This window comes from Trichosurus vulpecula, chromosome 7, assembly GCF_011100635.1.
Source record: "Trichosurus vulpecula isolate mTriVul1 chromosome 7, mTriVul1.pri, whole genome shotgun sequence".
Classification (NCBI taxonomy): Eukaryota; Metazoa; Chordata; class Mammalia; order Diprotodontia; family Phalangeridae; genus Trichosurus; species Trichosurus vulpecula.
This window is the reverse complement of record NC_050579.1, coordinates 188038685-188057096: the sequence shown is the minus strand read 5'-3', so window position 1 is coordinate 188057096 and position 18412 is coordinate 188038685. Positions and strand designations below refer to the sequence as shown.

The following is an 18412-nucleotide window of genomic DNA, read 5'->3' as shown; positions in this document are numbered from 1 at the left end:
ACAAGGGGAGGAGGGGGAAGGGAACCAGTGCTTTTTTTAAGCACTTATGTGTCAGGCACTATGCTAAATGCTTTACAAATATTATCTCATTTGATCCTCACAGCAATTCTATGAGATAGGTAGCATTTTTGACCATTTTACAAGTTGAGAAAACTGAGAAAGAGATGTGTTAGCGACTTGCCTAGGGTCCCATTGCTAATAACTGTCTGAGGCTGGATTTCAACTCATCTTCCTGACACCAAGACCTGAAATGTATCCATTGTATCACTTGGCTGCACGGAAGTCCTAAATATCCCTGCAGTAGGACAGATGCCAAGTCTTAGGGGGTCCTTAGAGACTGTACCAACAATTAACACGGTAGTACCCAGGGGTCAAGAGAGCATAGCAACAAGGCAAATGGTGATCCTCCACCTTAGCGGAAGCAGTATAGTTGTTGACTCCCATCTCTATCTAACTGGTGTGAGCACCCATGTCCATACTGCATAGGAGGGGATTTGGAGAGGGCCAGCCCACCACTAAAGATCAGAGATTTTGAATTCCCTGCCAAAGATTAGAGAATAAAGGGGTTAATATTGAGTCAGGAGGAAGGAAGAGGAAAAGGACACTACCAGGATGGAGAGATAGGGAAAGGTGAAGGAAGGATGGAACAAAGTCTAAGGGAGAGAGAAGGGCCTCTACTGTCAGCTATTCCAGGCAAGTACCCCAATAGGTCTGGGTGACCTGAGTTAGGAGACAAGACTCAGAAAGAAGGAAAAGTACTTCCATTGGTGTCTGTTTCTGCCACACTACTGTGGCCAGGCTGCCCCCCCAACAGAATTTCAGCTCCTTGAGGCCAAATATCTCTGATGATGGTTGACTATCCAAGACAACTAACAGAAATTTAAAACCAAAAGCCTTTCCTCATTAGATAAGTGTTCAAAGGATATAAACAGTCCTCAAAAATACAAACTATTAAATATATGAAAGGATGATCCTAATAATAGTAAGAGAAACGCAAGCCAAAGCAACCCTGAGATTTCACCTCATACCCATCAAATTGGTAAAGATGAAAAAAGATGGGAAGTCACTATTAGAAGAATTGTGGAAAGACAGGAAGAACACTTATGTACTGTTGATGGAGTTGTGCCCTTTGACCAAAAGATTCCACTGCTAGACAATAGTCACTGATAAAAAAGAAAGGTTCCCTCTTTAATGCACTGTTGGTGGAGCTGTGAAGTGGTCCAATCATTGTGGAAAACAATTTAAAACTGTATACAAAAACTTTATTAAATTATGCATATCCTCTGACCTAGTGATACCACTACTGGCCATATGTCAAAGAGATTAAAGAAAAAGGAAAAAGAACCATATGTACAAAAATATTTATGGCAATTCTTTTTATAGTAGCAAAGAATTGGAAACTGAGGGAATGCCCAACAACTGAAGAATGAATGAACAGGTTATGACATACGATGTGATGAAATATTACTGTGAAATGAAGGTGATAGTTTCAGAAAACCTAGAAAGATTTGTATGGACTGAGGCAAAGTCAAGTAAGGAGAACAATTTATACAATAACAAAACTGTAAAGATAATCATCTCTAAAAGACATAGGAACTCTAAGCAACACACTGACCGACCAAAATTCCAAAGAGCTCTTGATGAAACATGCTATCCAATACCAGACAGAAAAGTAATGAACTATAGATCAAAGCATTTTTTCCCTTTTTTTTTTGAACATGGCTAATGCAGGACTTTGTTTTGTATGTCTATATGTTTGTAGTGGACTTTGCTGAGTTTTTTTCTCTTCACCTTTTTTTTTTTAGGAAAACTATTTTTGTTTTAAGGAATGGCTAACTGGTAGGGAGAAAAGAAGAATACCAGGAAAAAAATTAGTCAATGTAAAAAACAAAAGACATCAATAAAAGTCTATTTAAAAACAAAATAAAAGGATTTAAATTCCTTGAGGTCAGCAACAATTTTTTTCCATCTTCTTCGTATCCCTAGCACTTAGCACAGTGCCTGACACAGCGTTTAATTAATGTTTATTGTTTGAAAGATTGATTACATGACTCCTCTACTCAAGCCAAACTTTTTATTTATTGCTCTCCCAACATTCCTGCTTCTAGACAATAACTGCCCACCCTACCTCCTTCCAATTTTATTCAATAATATTTACTGAATACCTCCTATTTTGCCAAGCTGAGAGTCTGAATTAGTAGTGGGATCAGGCCAATGAGTGGCCCCTATACTTCCAGTCTGGGTGAGATTGCGAAACCCAGTCTCAAAACAACAACCTCCTTCCCTGCCCCCCCCCCAAAAACTGAATCACAGAAGTGACGTGATCAGAGTTTCAGATTTGCACTTGAGAAAAATTAATCTTGCAGCGGTGTGAGGAGGATTGGAGATGGAAATGAAAAGATCAATTAGAAGGCTATTCTACTAGTCTAGGCAAGATGTTGTGGAGACCTACAAAAGTACAGCAGAAATGAAAAGGAAGAGATTTGCTGGAGAGAGAACTGTGGAGGTAGAATGGAAAGAACTCAGCAATAATTATATGTGAGGGTTAAAAAAGGAGAAGTCAAAGATGATTCATAATAAGCAAATGGAAGAAGAGTATTGTCAGCAATACAAATAAGGAAGTCAGGAGGAAAGGAATGTTTAAAAAAGAAAGAAGCTAAGTTTACTTACAGATATGCTATTGGAGTGTCGGTAGAATTCTACAAAGCACTGTTCAATAACAGGCAGTCATAAACGGGGATCTGAAACTAAGCTAGAGATGTAGATTTGGAAGCTCTCTGCATATATACTGTACAGTTGATAGTTGAAGCCACGAGAATGGATGAGACTACTAAAAGAAAGAAGTGAGGAGGGAGAAGGGAAGAAGTGAAAGGAAAGGAAAGATGAGAGCACAGCCTTGAGTAATGCCTACTACATCTAGGGAACAAGAAGAGAAGGTCAGGAAAATAAAAGGAGAATCAAGAGAATGCCAGGACATAGAAGATAAGTGAGTATATCTCATGTCAAATACTGTGGAGAAGATGCTAGTGCATCTGACAATCTGTAGGTGACCTGACAGTCAAGAGAGTCATTTTAGTAGCAAAAGTAGTTCCAGTACCAGAGAGACTACAAGAGATACCCTTCCTAATGCAAAGAGTGCTAAGGAATGCACAGCACTTGTGAGCAATTAAAAGTGACTGTGGAATGCTCTTTCTCAAAGTTTGATACTTTAAAAGAAGAAGGAGCAGGAGAAGAGACAGGAGCTTGAAGGAACAGTATCGGGTTTAAGGAAAGAACCTTTTAAGAAGTCTGGACAATTTTGAAGAACAGGAAAAGAAGCCAAGGAAGATGGAAATGTAAGAGAAAATTACTAACTGATAAAATAAAATAAGCTCCCAGAGTTGGGAAGTAATAGGATCAAGGACAAAGTTACATTCAAAATGACAAGGAAGAACTCTTAAGGCAAAATTCAAATCCTACCTCCCCTGAAAGATGTCAAACTTTAGACATCAAATTTCCTTAATGAAGATAACTTAAGTTATGTGAACCATATACATAATTTTTTTTTATATTTCCCACAGTTTCAAGCATAGAGTAGAAAACATTTAAATAAACACTCTTGCTTTCCAGAGAGTATTAGATGTTTTGCCCCTTTGATCTAATATTAGGTAGGTCAAAGATACCCATGGATGCTTTTTTTATCAGAGATCACAAAATAAGGAATGACATGAATGATGATCCAGCAAAGGAGACTGAGAAAGAAGCAACCAGACTGGTAAGAGAACTATGAGAAAGCAATGTTACAAAATTTTAAAAGAGGAGAGAATACCCAGAAGAGGGTAGTCAAGTGTCAAAGCTACAGAGGAATCAAGATGGATAAAGACAGAAAAGGTCAATGGATCTGGCAATTAAGGGATCATTGGTAACTCTGGAGACTGCAGTTTCATTTGAGTGATGAGGCTAGAAGCCAGAATGTAAGGAGCTGAGAAGTGGGCAAGAGGAGGGCAAGTAGACACAATCAGAATAAATAATTCTGTCTAGAATTTTACTCATGAAAGGCAGAACCATTAGAATGATGAGAGAACCATTAGAATGATACCTTGGGGAGGGGTAAGGTAAAGTGAAGAGATTGTTTTTGTCTTTTAAGAATGGGTATGTTTGTAGGCGGCAAGGAAGGAGCCAATAGAGAAAGACTGAAGACAAACAGAGGAGATGAAAGAATTGGAAGCAAAATAAATGCCTACTGATTGGAGAACGGCTAAACAAATATTGTGCTGTACGAAAAGACTTATAATATATGATTAATACAGTTGTGGAAAAGCTTACATGAAGTATACAGAGTCAAAAAACAATATACACAATGATAACAATGTAAATGGGAAGAACAAAATAACCAAAAGTGAGCGCTACATAATTACAAAAAACAAATATGGCCCCAAAGAAGAAATAGATGACAACTCCATCCCACTCCATTGCAGGGCTGCATACATTTTTAGACTTTTTCAACATATGGATAGGTTCTGCTGATTCTGTCTCTTCCTCTTTTTCTTAAAAAATATGTGTTATATCAGATGGCTCTCTGGGAGGGGAAGGAAATGGATGCTGAGAGAAATCCTAGCAGTGTAAGAAAATTAAATACATCAAGAAAATTTTAGAAAAAAAAAATTTAAATGAAGTGGGTGATTGTGGAAGCAGTCGGCTGGAGAAGATAGAAGAAGATTGGTATTAAGTGTACTTGTGACCAAGAGAAGGTTCACATCTTCACGAGAGACTAGAGACAATGAAAGATGATGTCAGAGGTTCTAAGATATGAGGAAAAGGGGGAAAGGGAGGAGTTCACTGGGGAATGATTTGTTCTCTCAGTAAAGAAAAAGGTGAGATGTAGGGGGAAAGCTTGAAAAAAGGGAAAGTTTCAAACAACTTCAGTAAGGACTTGGAAGAATAAAAGGATTACGTTTGGACAATGAGCTGCCTGCCCCATAAGATCAAAGAGTTTGTGTGAATTCTTCCTTCAGAAGACGTGGATGGTGGAGACAGTCCACAGATGCGGTGGACTGAATTGAGCAAGGACGAGGAGACAAGAGACTGTTGAGTAGAGGGCAGTGTAACAATAAAGGGGCTAACTATAGGACTGGGTTGCAAAAAAAAGGAAAAAGAAAAAAACAAAGGTGATGGCCATATTTTAAATTAGTCCTCCAATTTATTTATCCACCACTGAAATATGACTTTGAAAGTAGGGAGATTTTTGATTCCAACATATGAACTTTATCCTTAGAAGCTGTGATTTCTTTGTAGGGAAATTCCCACTTGATGGTAGCTAGGTAGTTAACTGCCAGAGGCATAAGGAGGCTAACCGATTTATATAATCACAAAGCTGTTGTATCAGGATTTGAAAACAAGATTTTCTGCCTTTATGGTAATGAGTCTAAAATGTTTCACTTTTTGTTATTGTTCTGGACCTATGATTTCATTTGAGTAGCAAACTGAGAAGATGCAAAATACCTCTACACATATAAATTGCAGCCAGGTGGCACAGTGGATAGAGCACTGGGTCTGGAGTCACGAAAACCTGAATTCAAATTTAGCCTCAGACACTTACTAGCTGTGCGATCCTGGGCAAGTCACTTAACTTTTCTGTCTGCCTCAGTCTCCTCAATTAGAAAATGGGAATAATAACAGCACCTACCCTCCAAAGGTCGTTGGGAGCATCAAATTAGATAATATTTGTAAAACACTTAGCTCAAAGCCTGACACATAGTAGGTGCTATATAAATGCTAGCTACTTTTATTATTACTATTATTATATTACAACTCATTCATAACTTATTTTTAGAGAGTTACCTGGGAAACTGAGAGGTTACATAATTTGTCCATGATGACACAACTAGTATCTGTCAGAGACAAATCTTGAACCAACCCAAGTGTTCGTTACTAAAAGGATGGCTGGCTTTCTGTCTACTATACTACACCACCCTTCAAAATTGTCTTTTTCCTTCTAAAAGTACAATCGAAAACAGTGCATCATTCCTAACGGGTCAATAGGGTAATGCCTTATATAGTACTCAAATTACTTGTGAATCAACAAACATAAAATTTATACAAATTATACCTGATTTATACTTAATGCCAATTTATACCTAATACCAATTATATCTAATGATATATACATATAGTAAATATCATACACACACACACACACACACACACACACACACACACAATTCTACAATGACATTTTATAACCATCTTCTTTTTATGGTATGACAGATTGAACTTTGAACTTGGAATCAGGAAGACGTGAGTTTGAATTCTGCCTCAGATACTTTTACCAACTGAATGAATCTGGGCAAGCCACTCCACCTCTCTTAGCCTCAGCATCCTCATTTGTAAAATGAGGATAAATAATAGCACCCACTTCCCTTGGATGTTGTGAGGGTGAGATGAGAAATGAAATATGCATCATGTTTTGCAAACCTTAAAGAGTTACTATTTTAAATTATTCTTTTACCACTGATAACATTCAAAACATTCCATACCCTAGAAGGTCTAAGCTTTAAAAGTTCAAGATTTGGAATACCTAAGTGGAAAAATTATTGCAAGTTTTTTAAACAGTGCTTTACTAGTTTTTCCCCACTAAAACCATACTCTGATGACCCTGTGAGGTAACTCTAGGTTCTCAATGGCCATATATGCCAACAGAATACAAGCTCTGGAAGTTTCTACAAAACATGAAGGCTTCAAACATAGATCCAGTGATATATACTCTGCTCCTTTTAGACAAAAGATAGTCTAAGTTCAGAGCGTTCATCACCAAGTTAATGTGGCTGCAGGGTGTTTGGTTTTTTGGGTTTTTTTTGCAGAGCAACTTTTTAAGAGGATCTACTAAATCATAATGGGGGTTGCCATTTGTGTCAGAAAAGTTCTCACACTAACAAAATAACATATTCTTGAAATAGTACTAAAATATACTTGTTTAGCAACACTTAAAAAGTGAGGTTCAAAATTCGACTTACTGAACTTCTACTCTTTGAAATTGATATTTAAGTTAATGAATATTGACTACCTGAATGAAAGCAGGCATTACTATTAAGAACACTTCATTAGTTCAAATATTTACCAAATATTTACTGTACCTAAGAGGTACACTACACTACAGAAGTACTGCCGGAATTTTTTTTTTACATTAAGACCTGCAGTTTCATTGGTATAAGGAACTTCCCATACATTCTATCTAGCAATGCAGATTAACAACTGGTCTCCAATTTACTGTCTTAGAGGTTGGTTAACTGCGACAGTGATTTGCTCAGGGGCACACAGTTGGACAATAGAAGGCTCACAGACAGGACTTGAACCCAGGTTTTCCTGATTCACAAGGCCAGACTTCTGTCTGCTGTTGCTCCTGCTGCCTCTCTGGATGGCACAAAAGGTTAAATATTTACTAAATCTATTTTTAACCAATGAGAAGTGTCCGAAGAATGGGCTGAATCATTAAATAGTGAGTTAATTCCCAGTTAATTGTGGTATATTTGAAGAATCCAGATTCAAGTTGGGGCTGGACCAAATGACCCGTCCTTTCCAAAATTAAAAGTTTACCATACTAATCAAATCGCATCACAACCTACAAACCCTTTTCCCCAAAACAGTAAAGACCATTCTTAAGAGCAAAGTAGAACTTGTATAACTATACTGTCTTTCACCAAATAATTGTCACACCCTGGGTTGTGTTTTTTTTCCAGTCCAAAAATTGGCTTACAACCATTGATTGTGTAATCGTGGCATGGTATAATTCTGTTCATCATGCCACTTATAAAGTAAACAGCAGCAATGTCTTCGCCAGTGGCGTATAAATACATATTTTTCTCTTGCGCAACTGCAAGCCTAGAATCCCCAGCCCACAGATATTGTCGGTATATTTACAAAATTGACTTGCATGGTTTGTTTAGAGTGCTGCTATACTAATGGTATCGTCACTCAAGCCAATGAAGAACCTTAGGTGCAAAGGGAGTAGGTAGGCAGGTGAAGCTGTCATGAGTAAGTCATGTGACATGGTAAGACCTGCATCTTCTCAACTTTAACATATATTCATGAGTATTCTGTGCATCCTAATCTTCTACCAAAGACAGTTTAGTAATAAATTATTTTTAAGTAATACCAGCACAAATGGTTTTAAAGGCTTCTCACAATGGTCGCACCCTACTTTCTGGCAAAAATTTTGTCATAAAATCTGCAACAATTATGCAGTGAAATATGGTATTCTTAAAGTTCTTTCCCTGCTCCTTTTCTCAAAGGAGGTAAGTAGAAGGATCTGGGTAGAGCTTAATAGTCATAATTTCTTTCCAAGCTAGGCCAACAAGTTTATAACTCTCTCCAGATGACAGAAAATAACAACTTAATAATACACAGTGAAACTTCCAGGGCTTACCTCTCTAATTCTCTCATTCTCGACTTTCATCTTGAAATGTCAATTCTGTTCAATCACTTGTATCCCTCAGCTTCAGAGGAATTAATTCCACAAAAGATGCGGAGAAAATAATCTAGCTTCAGAAGCATGCCAAAAGTGATCTGTTCACTTTAGTAGCAAAACTAAGAGTACAATAATTATAGCTGATATTTATATGGTGTCTTTACATATGCTATCTCATTGATCCTCACACATTATTACTATCTTCACTTTACAGATAAGGAAACTGACAGTCAGAGACGACAAGTGACTTGCCCAGTATCATACAATTCGTAAATGCCTGAGTCAAAATTCAAATGCAGGTCTTTCTGACTCCCAAGTCCAGTGCCCTGTTCACCTTGCCAGGCTGCCTCTTTATGCCCTTTGTAGGCCATACCTGGGTACCCCCTGCTCCTATTGAGAAGGGAGCCTATGTGCTGCTCATACTGAGAAAGGGTGGGGGTAAAGGGTGTTGACTGTGCCTTCGAAGGATTAAAAAGAAGAAAAATATCAAAATTTCAAACAAGTAAAAGATGAGCAGAGAAAAATGCTACTGACAACTGCAGAACTGAAGTTAAATCTCTCTTCCCCTCTGAGAAAATTTCAACAATCATTTCCTAAGTAAGAACTACCACAAGAATCTGTCCATTTTCTGTTTCAGAACTAAGGAACTGAATCCAGTAAGCTATAAAGAAATGCAATGTGTGACTGGCTTACTTTGGAGAGGAAAAAAAGGTCTTTCAGAGGACTTAGAAGCTCAGGATGTATATAATTCCACAATCTATTTCTGGTTCCAAATGAACTAAATGTATATTCATAACCTTACCTTATATGACTTTCTAAATATTTACATTTCTGTGTGTAACCCAATATTCCAACTCTTCCCCTCCAAAAAACAGCTTTCAATTCAGGATTTGAGAGTCTAGTTCTTCATTCATTTCATAAGTGTTTCCTGAGCACCTAGCACGTTCCAGTATTGTGCTATGGGCTGGATATGCAAAACTGAAATAGTCCTTACCCTTAAGAAACTTACATTCTACCAGGGTGGCATGGGATGGGGCAGAGGAAGGGAAGAAATGTAACAAAATTTATACAAAATAATGAGGAAGGGGGAGAGAAGAGAGCACTAACAAAGGAGAAAATCAAAAAAGACCTAGTATGGGATATAACACCTAATTTGAGCCTTGAAGGGAGCCAGAGATTCCAAGAGGCAGAGTATGAAGAGGGAGATAATTCTAGGCATGAAGGACAGCCTGTGTAGAGGCAGAAGGTGGAACTGAATGCTGAGTACAGGAAAAATGTGCAAGTAGGCCAATTGACTGAAATGAAGAACTCAGAGACAGACAGATAAACAAGTATCCAGCACCAATGTCTCCTCTGAGTCTCAGTCCTGAATCACCAAATGCCTGTTTTACATTTTAACCTGGCTTTTCCTGAGACCTATAACACTCAGCATGTTCAAAACTGATTTTATCTTTCCCTCAAAAAAAAAAACAAAAAACAAAAAAAAAACCTCCCCCATCCTCCAAACTTCCCTGTCTATATATCTATCAAAGGCACTATCCTTCCAGTCACTTAGTTTCATAATTTCAGCATCATCCTGGACTTCTCACTCTTCCTCATCATATACATCCAATCAATTACCAATTCAACTCTATACTGCCCTCTTCTCGAGTCCCTGCCTTCCTTGTCCCCTACTGTGCCCTCTCAAACCTCAGCCTTAGATTATTCTCACCATCCACTATCTTCACTCCTACAGGGATGAACAAAGCTGAAAAAAATCATGCAACCATCTGACTACATCCACTACTAAATTATGTTAACACAACCTCAACTGGACTTCTAATGCCCTAGACAATTCTTACACACCTCCTTATCAACTACTATCCTAATTTCCACACCACCTCTTCCGATCCTTTTTATCCCTCCTCAAACCTCCTATGGTTCCCCCTCTCTGAGGCAGCTAGGTGGCTCATAGGATAGAACACTGGGCCTGGAATCAGGAAAATCTGAGTTCAAATCCAGCCTCAGATAGTTACTGTGTGACCCTGGGCAAGTAATTTAACCTCTGTGTGCCTCAGTTTTCTCAACTGTAAAATGGGGATAATACAGTTATCCCTTCCACATTTTGACTTTCCCCATCGAGGTTTTGCTATATTGCAGGTCAGCATAAGAAATTAAGTGGGAATTTTGGGGGGAGTTTTTCAGAAGCCACAGGTGAAATTCAGAAATGCTTAAAATATCTATATATAGTATTGTATAACATCAACCCAAATTTTACAATCACATATGTTCACCCTTACAATTCACTTATGTAAAGACCCCATAAAAGGAAAAGACAAAATTCAGACTTCTTCTCTGGTGAGAAGGGGGCCAAAAAATTTTACACAGACTTTCCAGATCAAGGGGGCATCTTGCCCCAAACTCCAAGATGTGGAAGGGATAACTGTAACAGCATCTACACCTTGAAGGACTGTTTTGAGGATCAAATAAGATAATATTTGTAAAATGCTTAACACAGTCCCTGACTTGCAGTAGGCACTTTATAAATGCTTACTTATTCCCTTACCTTCCACTCTACCATTCCCCACCTTCTCGTCTGAGAATCTTGCCTCATATTTTAGAGAAAAAAAAATTGAGGCCACTCAGTGTGAACTCCTGCTTCCTCATCTCGTATCACTCAGATGCTTTCTAGCACTATATTCTCCGTCACTCTTCTCACCTTAATCACAGCCAACTCCTCCACCTGTACAAGCAATCCCATTCCATCTTGTCTCCACCAAAAGACTGCCCCCTCTGTCACCCTCTACTCCATCATTTATCTTCCATCTCTCCCTGTCTAGTGGCTCCTTTCCTAGTGCCTACAAACATGCCCATGTCTCCCTCATCCTCAAAAAACCTTCACCTGATCCTGCCATTCCCATTAACTATAGCTCTTCTGGGAGAACTAAAGTTTAGGGCTAAACTCCTTAAAAAGGCCACCCACAACAGGTGCCTCCAACTTTCTATCCTCTCATTTAACCCCTGCAATCCAGCTTCTGACCTCATTATTCCACCAAAACTGCTCTCTCCTCCTACTCATTAAATTCCAGTGGTTCCCTATTACCCCCAGGATCAAATACAGCCTCTGTTGGACATCCAAAGCCCTTCATAACTTAGTCCACTCCCCTTCCCCTCCCCACCAAACTTTCCAGTCTTTTTATATATTATTACCGATACATAATCTTTTATCTACTGAACTCTACTACTTCATTTTTAAAGCCCTACCTAGCTTTCCAGAATCACTGGACATTACTCTCCCATGCACTCTGCAATCCAGCCAAACTAGCCTTCTCTGTGTTTCACACATGAAACTCCCATTATCTTTCTCTACCCTGCCCATCTCCCATACTTGGAATGGACTCCCTCCTTACCTCAGAAATACAGAATATCCTTATTCCTTTAAGATTCAGCTCAAGCATCATTTTCTTAATGAAGCCCCCATACCTGGAATTCTCTCATTTATCTCTTTTCTTCAAGTCCCAGCTAAAACCCCACTTTCACATAAAAAACCTTTCCTGATCCCCCTTAATGGTAATCATGTCTTCTCTCTACTGATAATCTCCAATTTATCCTGTCTATAGCTTATTTATACATAGTTGTTTGCATGCTATAGCCTCCATTAGACTGTGAGCTCCTTCACGGCAGAAACTGTATTTTGTCTTTCTCTGTTTCCCAAGCACTTAGCACTGTGCCTGACACAAAGCTGTCTCTTAATAAAAGCTCACTGACTCATCCCAATCCCTCTTTCACAAAATACTTTTTGTATATTTGGATTTGTTCACTTTATATTTATGACACACACATCATATGTATATGCACACACATCATATGTATATGCACACACATATGCATATACATACATACACACACAAATACACACACATACACCCTTGTTCACCATAGACGAATGTGGGCTCCTTGCAAGCTAGGATTGTTTGGTTCCTTATATCTCCTGGCACCATGAAGGTGCCCAATGGGGAGGGAGAAAGGAGTAAATAAGAGCATCAAATAATCCCCTACAACACGTCAGAAAGCACAAAGCCAAATTGGTCTGGAAAGACAAGTTGAAGCCAGATTATGAAAGACTTTAAAAGCCAAACAGAGAAGTTTATATTCGATAGGGTAAGATAACAGGAAGCCGCTGATGCTTTTTGAGAAGGTTAATCAGACCTGTTTTCTAGGAATATCAATCTGACAGTTATGTGGAGGCTGGACTGGAAAGGAAAGAACTGGAATTACACAGACTACTCAGGAAGCCATTGCAATAGTCCAGATGAGAAGTGATATGGGCTCAAGATAGGATGTTAGCTAGCTGAATGGTGAGAAAAGGATGGATTCTAGAGATATTGTGGACAAGATTCTGAAATGACCCTGTAGACTATAAATCTGGGTGTCTAGAAGAATAATGAAACCTTGAATAGAAATAGGGAAGTTATGAAGACAGAGAGAACGGAATTATAGACACCAGGAAGTCAAGGTTTGGAGTTCAAGAAGAGGGGTTTTTCTGTTTTTATTTGTTTTTTGCTATTTCAAGTTTGAGATGGCCGTGGAACGTGCAGTTAGAAATATCTACTAGTAAGCTGATCAAAAGACGGAAAAGTACCTTGAGCCCAGGCAGGATATGGACAATAATGAACCAGCAAAGGGGACTGAGAAATGGCAAGCCAGACAAGAAGGGGAAGTCTGCTTTCTGATCTTATTAAGAGGTATCTTTTTATACTACCTAGAAATCGCTAAGTCCAGGGTTCTAATCTCATTTCTAACAAGTTCCAACTGTGTAACCACCGGCAAGTCATTTAATCTTCCCTGGGCTTCATCCTTCTCATCTAAAAAATAGGTATAAAATCATCAGTACCTATTTTCCAGGGTTGCTGGGGGCCTTAACTGTGATAACGTAAGGAAAACGCTTTTGCATCCTAGAAGCTATTTAACTGTTAATTATTTTAATGTCCAGTCAGATGATTAAAAATACAAGCCACAGAAGTGAGAAACATGTTCAAGTTGGACCTAAAAAACCATGTTTTTTCAGAGGAAATTGGAGCCAGGGAGGTTGAGATCCCAAATTAGGGAGCCTAAATAAGTCCATGGCTCTTTCCCTAGAAACCACAGAGGGCAGGGGCCCACTTTCTTCCCCTTAGGGTAAGAGGAACTGTCACCACCAGCATAATTTTACTGTCTCAGTCACCTCCAGCTGGGAGGATTAATTTCGCTCCGTGGTCACAAATTCGGTTCTTTTTGGAGCACAGGAGCGGTGGATGAGGGCCTGGAGAGACAGGCAGAGAAGGGTCTTGGATGTTTAAGCCAAGATGACGAGAGGAACCTCGGATTCTACAGCCGACAGTGCTCGGGAAAGGAAAGGAGCGCCCGCCCCGGGGGACAGCAGAGCTCCGAGACCCAGAGAGTTGCCGGCACCACACTCCCAACCCGGAACGTGCCTCCACCCCAAGGCCCATCCGCGGCCCGGCCTGCAGGCAGGTGATCTGGGAGGAGAGGAAGGGGGAGGCAGGGAAGCTAGGGGTTCGAAGGGGGAGGGGCAATGGGCAGGGAAGGGGCGCAGTTACCTGTTGAGGAGCAGGGAAGCAACGCAGAGGCACAGAAGCAGGAAGCAGAAGAGCGGATACTGGCGGCAGATCTCTCGCCCCAAATCTAGTCTTAGTCGCTGCTTCAGCTTCTCCCCGGCCGCCCGAACCCACGGAACCATCTCGACTTCGACAGCACGGCGCCTCTAGAAGGACGCGGCCCCCATTAACCCTCCCATTCCACCCTTCAAGCTGCCAGCCCCGCAGGACCTGCAGACGCGCAGACGCCACCCCAGCTTCAGCCCGCGGCCCCGCCCCGCGTGAGCCTCCTGGGGGCTCCCGGGACGCATGCGCACCAACCTCTACGAGAGCGCTTTTTCCGGGGCCCCGCCTCACAGGAAAACGTATTCTGCAGTGGTCACTTAACTTCAACTCCTGAGGGTCGTCTCACCTATTTTCCCAGCTGAGGGACCCTCCTTCCTCCAGTCCATCAACACACTCGCCCCAAGTAAAAAATGGCCGCTGCCCTCTGTAGCTTTTCATCGGATGCTGGTGCCCGGTGGAGGGACCAATTCCACCTAAGTCCAATTCCGTCCGAAAAACGGAATGAAGCCACAATGCGGAGCAACGAAAGCGGCCCGTCTCCTAGGGAAAAAACGAAGGCCGAGGCCTTAGGGATGTGTTGTGTCCGGAGGGCAGCTAGCCGCAGTGCCTGCTGGGACCTGTAGTTGCCCAAGAGGCAGCCGCCGATACTAAGGCCGCCACATGCTCCCTCCGAGCTGCCAGGGCCTGTGCAGGGGAGGGGAAGCTTTGGACCCTGGAGAGGGCTCGAGAGGTCGGGAACCTAGAAGTAGCGGAGCTAGAAGCTAACTAAGGTTGGGTCGGTGCCTACTAGAACTGGGAGGCGCACGGAAGACCTAGTGAGGACTGTGGGCGGAGCAACCCGTTGTGGGGGAGGGGAAGTCCCCCGACCTACTTCCACAAACTGCCTCCAAGTTGTGCCGGGACCGGCTGGAGGGGTGGGAATGGGGCCCGGAACTCGAGGTTTTGACCTTCAGTCCCTGAGAAGGGAAAAAAGTTAACTTGGGTAACGTTTGATAAATGTTTAATTTTATCACCTAACATTGTATTGCTACGACGTGTCAATTTCAATCCACGCAAAAGTAATTTTGACTTAACATTAACCTTTACACGGCTGAAAATGTAAGACGTGGACCAGCCTCCTGGTGGTGTTCAACTGGGGGGCTGCAATACTACCCACAGATTGTTTTGTAAAACTGCACCCCATTGGGCGTTTCATCTGAAGGATCTATGGAAGAAGGTCCAGCACACAGGATGGCAAGACATGGACAGTCTATGTAATACCCACGTGAAAAAGATAGCAGACCCCAAGTATGGAAGTTTAAACAAGGGTTCCAAAACAAGATTACCAAAGGACCCACCTTAAGCATAAAAGATCCCTTTGATTTACTAAAGCCCCTCCATTGTTTGGTTATTTTGGTTTATCACTTTAGGCTCAGTTGAAGGCAGAAAAGTTTTGGTTACCACTCAAAATACTAAAGGAAAAGTACCAGAAATTTATCCAGTTAGTGCATGAACATATTTTAATATATTCTTCCCTAAAAAGCACTCACCTTAAGGAAGGAAAGGTACTCAGAATCCAATTATAAGCAGTAGCTCAACACATCTTTGTAATTCTCTTTTGTAGTTGTCCACAGCAGTTAGACAAATTTTCTGTGGCTCCTATATTTACATACACCAAAAAAGAAAACACCTTTGAACAGCATAATGGTTCTGTATCGACCAGCATATTGACTAGGTTTGAATGACTCTAGCTTTTTAAAAACCCAATCAAATCTACTCTCAAAAGGACGAATTGCTATCCTTACTGATACTTTAAAAATTGCTGCAATTAAAAAAATTCCAATATAATGATACACTGTTAAGGTAACTACTTGCAAAGTATTACTAATTTTGATGAAAAACTCCTCCATGGATTGTTACTTTTACTACGGTCCTCATAATTAACATTTCTAAAGCATTTATATTTTGTTAATTTATTCCTTGCAATAAGGCAGTTAACACATTATCTCTGTTTTACTAGGCTGAGGTTAAGTAAATCTTTTCATTTTAACATCCACTAAAATCTTCCCTCTATACTATCTCCTTACAACATTACCTACATGTGTTTTCGTTGTAATCCCCTCTATTAATCAAGGTTTTATTTAGGTATTACTTAAAATTATATACCTCTTGTGTATAAATGACTGTAATGAAATTTAACATGAAGCCTTTTTTTTAAAGAATTGTTTATCCCATGTACTAGTGATATATTAAAATGCATTTTCAATTAATCAAAAAGCATTTTTCAAAAGTCTACATAGGCTTTGAAAATATTTTACATCACTGAACATACTGACATGCAGGATTATTATTAAAATATATTACATACTTTTCTGGGAAGATGCAGCAAAGTGCATTTATTTTGTTTTTTTAAAGGGTATACATTATAGTGCCTTACTCTTTCCTCATCTCCAATGTTATACAGTATATTTGATGATGCCTCCACAAAATCTCATTCCATTTCTTCATTACAGTAGAGACTATCTATAGTTCCATAAAGCCATGTTAACAAGTACAAGCTCTGGCAAATCCTGCCATGCTGGAAAGGAGAGCAATGTACATTAAGACTTTCTGAGAAGCAACCTAGCCAAAACTGGGAGAAGCTCATCTCCTGGAGGATGGCCACTTGGTGTCAAAGCAAAAGCAAACAATGAAAGTAAGTACAGAATGGCTTTCAGTTCTTTGTGACTCCTTATATCCATGCAGTGATGGCAGAATTGTGGAAAAGGGGACAGAGGGAGCTAAACCATCTATAAACAATTATTTAGCTGTTGGTAACCAGTTTGAGACCCTAGAATGACTGGATATGCTGTTAAGAGGAAGTGAATCATATCAATCTTCACATGGACTATAAATGAAAACCAAAAGACAAAAGGCAATTAGAATTAAATAGAAGGATGGCTCATAGGATAGGTTCTACTTGCAGAGACATCAGTTGCTAAGTTGGTTTTACTGAGCTTTCAAAACCAGTAAGAAACATTTTATGGGTTACTTCCTAATCTTGCACAGTTCATAAACATTTCTAAAATAACAACCACAAAGATAACTGTAGCTTATGAGGTAGAAAAATTTGCCAAAAAAAGACAAGATCTTCCAAATTACATAAGTACATGCTTTACTAGTAGGTTACTTCAAAACAAAGATGGGCTTTAGGAAATGTTGAAATGAAAGTTGGAAACATTGTTTCCTGAATGATGAGATCAAAAAAATGTAAAAAAATTTATCAGGTTCATAACTCACATAACTACATATTATGAATACTTAAAAGAGAATCAGGGAATGAGGGACCAAAAATATCACAAAAAAGAACTTATTTTGTGTATGTGTATATACATAGAGAGACAGGAAATAGCTGATTACTTTTGTTGGAATAACTTTTTTATAAAACAAATTTTTATTGATAATTTTTGTTTTTACATAACCTACATTTCCCCTTGTATCCCCTCCCCCACCCCGGGGGCCATCCCCTATAACAAAGTTTTTTTTTGGTTTGTTGGGTTTTTTTAGAAAAATAACAAGACAAGAAAAAACTTCAGTGAAACCAGTAAGCATATAGAAAAATTTGATGTTATAGACAATGCTGCATGGCTCTGAAACCCTATATCTACAAAGGAGCAGGAGGGAAATAATCTTTTCTTCTCTGTTTTTGGAAGCAAAATTTGTTCATTGTTATTTCAAAACATTAGGTTTTCTGATTATTGCTCTTTCCATTAATATTGTCATAGTCACTGTATATATAGTTCGCCTGGCTTTGCTTATTTCACTTTTAAAATCAGTTCACGTAAGTCTTGCCATATTTCTGTGTTCATCATGCTCTTCATTTCTTAACACCAAAGTTATATATTACACTCATGTACAGTAAGTAGAGTCCTTTGTTTGCAGTTCTTTGCTACCTCAAAAGTGCTGCTCTAAGTATATACGTCGGTATATATGAATGGAGCCTGGCTTTTTGTCAGTTACCTCCTTTTGGATAAACCCCTAGCAATGAAATCTCTGGATTAAAGGGTACAGACATTTGAGTCACTGCTTAATTCCAAATTGCTCTCCAGAATGTTTATACAAATTCACAGTTCCACCAATATGCATGAGTGCATCTCTCTCGGTGTTAATTTCTGAATAAACTATTTGTATACACTCAGGTATCCCAAAATACCAATAAGGCAATTCCAGCCTGACTTAACAAGCTGTTAAAAAAAATGACAAATAGAGAGACATCAACAAAGGCCATCACTAGAAATTTTACTAGTATAAATCAATCACTACAGCTACGACCAAAGAGCCTTGAAACAAACTAAGGCAACAAACATTT

The 18412-nt window shown here is 39.6% G+C and overlaps 1 protein-coding gene across 5 annotated transcripts in view; it reads right to left on the bottom strand.

Annotated features, from left to right (window-relative positions):
* Window positions 1-14822, bottom strand: part of SNX14 (sorting nexin 14) — a 111859-nt gene extending 97037 nt beyond the window's left edge. For 2 of the 5 annotated variants that reach the window (XM_036766476.1, XM_036766475.1), the window contains exon 1: window positions 14023-14293. In XM_036766476.1, the coding sequence (XP_036622371.1) occupies window positions 14023-14162 (140 nt within the window). In that variant the 5' untranslated portion in view covers window positions 14163-14293. Of the gene's footprint in view, window positions 1-14022; window positions 14294-14431 lie in introns of those variants that run through there. The other 3 variants (XM_036766474.1, XM_036766472.1, XM_036766473.1) reach the window with 3 other exon arrangements.
* Window positions 14823-18412: the final 3590 nt, after the last annotated feature.